Source organism: Coptis chinensis, chromosome 3 (genome assembly GCF_015680905.1).
Source record: "Coptis chinensis isolate HL-2020 chromosome 3, ASM1568090v1, whole genome shotgun sequence".
In the NCBI taxonomy this organism is placed as follows: Eukaryota; Viridiplantae; Streptophyta; class Magnoliopsida; order Ranunculales; family Ranunculaceae; genus Coptis; species Coptis chinensis.
Genome location: NC_141458.1, coordinates 9,513,029 through 9,519,028, shown reverse-complemented (window position 1 = coordinate 9,519,028; position 6,000 = coordinate 9,513,029). Strand labels below are relative to the sequence as shown.

The following is a 6,000-nucleotide window of genomic DNA, read 5'->3' as shown; positions in this document are numbered from 1 at the left end:
TTATGTCAATATCTCAAATTTTAAAATATCAGTTAAAATACCTAAGGGCACCATATTTGTCCACTACAATGAGTTTGTTAATAAGATTTGGGACATGGAAAGTCCTCTCTTTTCTCTTCGTCCCCATGTCTCTTTATGAGGAATACATACTCGCCATGACGCATTAACCAAAAGAGAGTGAACTTGAAATTGTGTAAGTACCTTACAGAAGCACTGCACAAGATTTTTAAACGCAAAATTTGTGGAGTTTAGTTTTGATGGAAAGGATGCATCTGGTGGGAAATCTGTAAGTTAATAACTTCAGTACAGTTCTAGTCTAAAATAATGTTAATTTGCACATCTATAGAAATGAAGATTCTCCATAAAAAAACAAAAACATAAATATAGGACACCTACTGACGAGTGACGACCAGTGGCATGAGTGGTTTGCTGCCAGATAAAAATGAAAAATAAAATGAAAATAAGAAGCCCACGAGGACGATCACGGTGGGACTCGAACCCACAATCTCCCGCTCCGGAGGCGAGCGCCTTATCCATTAGGCCACGCGATCAATTCTTTTGCTATTGTTCGTTGTTATACTTAGTTAACCGGTTCTAAAGCCCTATAATAAACACAGCCAGTAAACAACTTAAGTTTCTAATTAGGCTGCTATTGGTTAACATAATTTAAATCAACAAAAACACAGAAAAAGGATGAAATTATTTCTCATCTTCATACTCATAGCCTTGTAGCCTTGCAATAGTTTTAGTTGTTTTAGAGAGATGTAGCTTCCTTTCTAAATAAGCTGATGGAGATACTACACACAACCTTTCTCTTAAAGGGACATGTTTGAAGGCAGCTCATATAGTGTCTTGAACAGTTTTTTAATTTATGCTTGTTAATTTCTTTATTGTACGACCCTATAACATGTCTGTTTAAGAGAAAGCCCGACTCAACACATTCTCTAACGAGAAAGCCTGACTCAACACCAACATTATACAACAAATGCAAGTTTGGAGGAACTAATGCAATGTATTCTAACTATTAATTCACGCATTAGCTTATAACTATTGTAAAGAGTTCAATACACCTGACCGATATATTCTCTATTTGATTATGTAGAAGAAAAAACAAGCTCGAGTTCAAATTTAACAATGCACTTTTCTATTTTCGTATAGAAGCCGGGGAAATGAGTATCATCAGAGGTGCATGGTAGATGCTATTGACAGTAACAGTTTTCCTCTCAAACATCAAACAACATAATACAGACACTACATTTTCACCAAAACTGACCAGTGCAAGGGCAACTTTATAAACGCGAAGAACAAACTCTGAAGTAATCAAAATACACCAAGGGCCAATGTAAACAGTCAATTTCGCCGTCTGTTGGTTTTTGAACGTCTTTTAGCGTTAGCTGTTGAAGATTGCTGCAATGGGACTGGTAACACTGTTCCTCCTCTAATGTCATCAGAATCATTCATCTTATCAAGTGTTCTTTGAGCTTCAACGTAGACCGTAAGATCTCTAATCTGCACCATTAACATGAGACTCTAAAATAAAACACAGTTCTACCTAAATAAGTACGTGAAGAAGTTCGGAGGTCGTTACATATATACAATACCTGTTCTTCCAAATCCACTATTTGCTCATCCTTCAATCTGAGTGTCGATCTTTCCCTGAAAGAAGAAACATAAGTTGAATTTTTGCGCAGTTGAAAAACAGCCATGGCCATACTCAAACTTCTATGATGGAGTCTCAACTGTCAGACATTGACACGCTCAAACAGCGAATGTAAACCAAGTTCAATGCACAAGGTAGTTATGACTATTCATTGAGTGGTTACGATTATCAGTGAGAAATGACATTTTACCTTTCTTCAATTTCCTTAACCTCCTTCCGCCAGATTTCTTGTTCCTTAATAAGGCTCTCGTTGGTCTAACAAAAGATATACCAAACAATGTACGGTATCAAAAACTAAACTGCTAAAAATAAGAATGGGGTAGCAAATAAACAGAGCATACATTGGCAACAGATTTCTTCTCCTTAATAGTTCTTTCGATGTTAAGTTGGATCTCCTGCAGCTTTGAATTCACAGCTTTTTCCACTGCTTCAGAAATGGACTTCTCCTTTCTACTTCTCGCTTCTAGGAGTAATTTTTCATAATACTATGAAATGAACGAAGAGGTTAGGGACACTAACCTGTAAATCAATACCATGAATAGGGAAATCTAAGCTACCAAGGATGATAGTAAGCAACATTAACTAAGACTCTAAGAGCCTATCAGAACAGCAGCATTGCAGACGCTTAGGTAAGGCCATGCTTTGATCAATCTCAACTTTTGCAGAACAAAATCACTTACTCGGCAAACTGTCTGAAGAAGTTGAATTTATCAACAAGGACATCACATTACTTTGGGGAATGGTCCTCCCTCTCCTCTCCCCAACCGTTTTTGCTCCTCCTACGGGGCGAGGTTAATAACTATACTGTCGGGAACTTACCACTACAGCGCATTAAAAATTTATTTCATCTACGACAATTTACTTTAAATTTTCAAAGGTCCATTTCTGGTAATCTTTCGGCAAGGTTAGAGAAAAAACATATATAGCTGCACGCTGAAGCATTTTTAAGTACCTGTCTCTGATTTTCAAGCTCGCTTGCAAGCAAATGGTTGTACTCATCAACTTTCTGTCGAAATGTAGAAATAACAGTTACACACGCATACAACCAAAGAATAGTGCCAAGCGAAGAAATCATATAGAAAACATGGAGAAGAATCCGAGTAGTTTAAGTTATCCTGATTCTAACCAAGCTAAGTTGCCCAATAATCACTAACATATGGTAAGAAACAGATGGCACTAGTCTCAAATATTTAAAAACGTACATGACTCAAAACACCAACTTGGACCACTTGCATTTAACATATGATATAAAGATTTCGAAACCACTTGCATTATATCCTAGGAAGCACGGATACGGATACGCGACACGGATACGCGGACACGACATTTTTCAAAAATATAGGATACGGATACGTCATGGATACGTTTGAATAATATATATATAAATATTATATAATTGAGCATTTTTCACCAAATTCAAATTAAAATAGCAATTCTACTTCATAAAATGACCAATTCAAACACATTAAGCAGCAACTTTACATAAGTGTATAACACTGCAAGCAAATGCCAACAAACAAGATCAAAACAATACAATGGATTTGTCAATCAAGTTGTCCAACTTCAACTATGTCATCTTCTACATCTTAATTCACTTCATCTTTATTCTCTTGCATCTCTTCTTATCTTGGATTTTATTTCATTGTTTTTTTTTGTTGAAGTTCCAATTTTTTTTTGTGAGATTACTATTCCCGCGTGTCCCCTGCGTATCGGAAATTAAAAAATCGGATACTCCAAATCGTGTATCCGAGGTGTATCCGTGTCGGATATGTATCGGACACGGATACTTCACCCATACAGACGTATCCGTGTTACATAGATTATATCTTACAGGAGACAAGTCGACAACTATGGCACTGAAAAAAGAAATAGCAGACCAACTTGGACACTGTCAATCCACGTTGAAAAGTCTCTTTGAGACCGCCTCCCCCCACCCATTCATTGAAAACCCCTTTTGCATTTTAGTCAGCAAGTCAGTTGCACACAAGGGAAGGAGACTGAGTTTTACAGGAAGAAAACAGTTTCCAAGATGAAATTGTATGGATCTGACTATGAGAGTTACAGGCATGTTAAGGCAAGTATGCAGGAAAATGACTGAGGTTGAAAGAAAAGAATGTCACCGCTTCAATTTCACTGCTGAGCACAGCTCCACTAATTCCAGATTCTTCACTGCCTTCACAAGTTTCAAAATCTCCATTATATGGCCTGCAGTATGAGTTCAACTCGACCGATTTTCCATCAGCTTTTGACTGATTCAGACGGTGAACATAGTTATCACCAACATAATCCCAAACTCTTTGTGTTTCCAAATCAAGAGAATAGCAATGTTGGGTATCTGTCCAGTGCTGGATAGCGTGACGTTCTTTGTACCTAAAGAAGAAAAAATTGTCCTATAAATCACGGACTTATGATAGATAGATCATACAAAAAAGAATAAGAGAACAAACGAGCAATAGGAAGCTGAAATTATAAAGCTTAGATAAAGAAGGGAAAAGTAGACAACCTTCCACATCCTATAAAACCACAGATTACACAGATCCATAGATTCTCTAAAGTTCCACAAATAGAGCAGGTTGGTTTCTCAGACTGCTGCTGACAAAATCTGCATACCTGGAAATTCCAAAGCATACGTTTATTACAACTTACCATTAGCTTTCATCGATACTGCCATACATGACCTTAGTACATGACGAGATACAATCAGGAGGTTCCTCCTCGCAAGTTTATCTAAAAGAGTATTTACATGAGAAACAAACAGAAAGTGTGACACTTAGATTATCCAGCTAAGCCATCAACTTTTTAATGTGTGCACAGGTAAAATACCTATGGCCACAAAATACTGTACCTAAAACACAGTAAACTAGTGAATAAAGGGTGTCAACATCCATATATTTTCTATAATGTTTCTATTTTCGTTTCTCCTTTCCTCAACAGACTCTTGGCATAATAACTGAATCCCAAGTTTGTTAACTATGCTCACAAGCCACTGGAGTTTCTTACCTTTCAAACTTTCAGGTTTGAAAATAATAGAATATCTTTTTTTCTCAGTACAGAACAATACTATTACTAAAACTAGAAAAAATTCTCACCAAGCAAGAAGAATCCGTCCATTTGGAAATGCAGGGACACTGGAAAGAATGGTCGCAAAGTGTCGCCAAAATTCCACTGGTGTCTTGGTCCAGCCTCTCTAAAACAAAATAATTGAACAGGTAAAGAAACAAACAGTCTTTATTCACTCTCACACACATACTGGAAAGCAAGTACGTACCGAGGCAAACAGGACAAGTAGGTAACTCGGTAAACCCCGGGGGAGGAGTACTAGCAGTCTCTGCCAATTCTGTATATTCCACAGATACTGCAAACAGTATATGACAAACCTCAGCCTGCACATATTAATTTTTAAAAAAATATTAAATTTTCCTTAAATAAAAAATCACACCAAAATCACAAGTCTTGTTTACCTCAGTAGAAAAAAACCTCCTCCCATTAAAATTGCGATAAAAATCATCAGCTCTTTTCTCATCAACAAGTCTGATCAACACACTATACCGATCCTCCATGGCATCATTTCTGCACATAAAAAACCCCCACCAAATAAATTAAAAATTTACATATAATAATAATAATAATAATAATAATAATAATAATAATAATAATAATAATAATAGGTAGAGAAATTAAAAAGTAATATCAAACCTGATGAGGAGAATTTCGGAGACGTGTTGAAAGTAGGAGCCACAAAAGCGGAGAAAATCATCAGAAGAAAAGTGGCTAGGAACAGCAATAACAAAAAGAAGAGGACTGGATAATTTCTCTTCCTCTTCTTCTTCTTGATTTGTAAAGTGAGTTGAAATATTCCGATAAAGATGGAGTATTCCTCTAGATTCTTGAACTTTAGGGTTAGGGTTTGTAAAAGTGTTGGATGTGTTAGAAGTAGTAGTACTAGTATTATTGGAAGAGATTTTCAGAAGATTGTGTGTATCGATTGAGTGGATTTTCAGACTAAACATTGTTTTCAAATCTCGATTTCTGTGTCTCGTCTCGTATGTATATACTTCGCGGGAAAATGAAGTAAAATAATAGAATCAAGTATTTTAACGTGTTTTGGTTCTACGAGTGAAATTGTGACATTTGGACATTTGTGGTTCTTTTTACATTTACTTGTAGACCCTATCACCAAAGTCCCCACAAAAATAAACCGATACTCTTCAATCTCTGTTATGTTTTGGATAGAGTTATGTTTCTTCGCCCTCTCAATCTCTGTTGAGCATGTCGAGCTTATATGTATTCGGGCTCACTTTTTTCTTTTGGTCAGAATCACTGCTTGCTATTCAAAAATC

The 6,000-nt window shown here is 36.4% G+C and overlaps 1 protein-coding gene and 1 non-coding gene across 2 annotated transcripts; both read right to left on the bottom strand.

Annotated features, from left to right (window-relative positions):
• Positions 1-478: 478 nt before the first annotated feature.
• On the bottom strand, positions 479-551 carry TRNAR-CCG (transfer RNA arginine (anticodon CCG)). The gene has a single exon. It is a non-coding gene; the product is annotated as a tRNA-Arg (tRNA).
• Positions 552-1,127: 576 nt separating this feature from the next.
• Positions 1,128-5,845, bottom strand: LOC147507793 (BRAP2 RING ZnF UBP domain-containing protein 1-like). Its single transcript, XM_086600468.1, has 11 exons — positions 5,357-5,845; positions 5,122-5,230; positions 4,929-5,043; positions 4,750-4,847; positions 4,164-4,270; positions 3,781-4,030; positions 2,613-2,666; positions 2,002-2,145; positions 1,851-1,915; positions 1,602-1,656; positions 1,128-1,509 (listed from the first exon to the last, which is right to left on the bottom strand). Exons 1-11 carry the CDS (start codon positions 5,668-5,670, stop codon positions 1,351-1,353), a joined length of 1,470 nt encoding a protein of 489 aa, XP_086456594.1. The 5' UTR covers positions 5,671-5,845; the 3' UTR covers positions 1,128-1,350.
• Between the last annotated feature and the right edge of the window lie 155 nt (positions 5,846-6,000).

Bases quoted from the DNA above. Each gene is read 5' to 3' on its own strand.
- LOC147507793 (XM_086600468.1), bottom strand. From the start codon at position 5,670: ATGTTTAGTCTGAAAATCCACTCAATCGATACACACAATCTTCTGAAA. The intron at 2,146-2,612 runs GTACTTAAAAAT...TTCATTTCATAG, and splicing joins AGCTTGAAAATCAGAGACAG to TATTATGAAAAATTACTCCT. The intron at 1,510-1,601 runs GTATTGTATATA...TTAATGGTGCAG, and splicing joins TAGTGGATTTGGAAGAACAG to ATTAGAGATCTTACGGTCTA.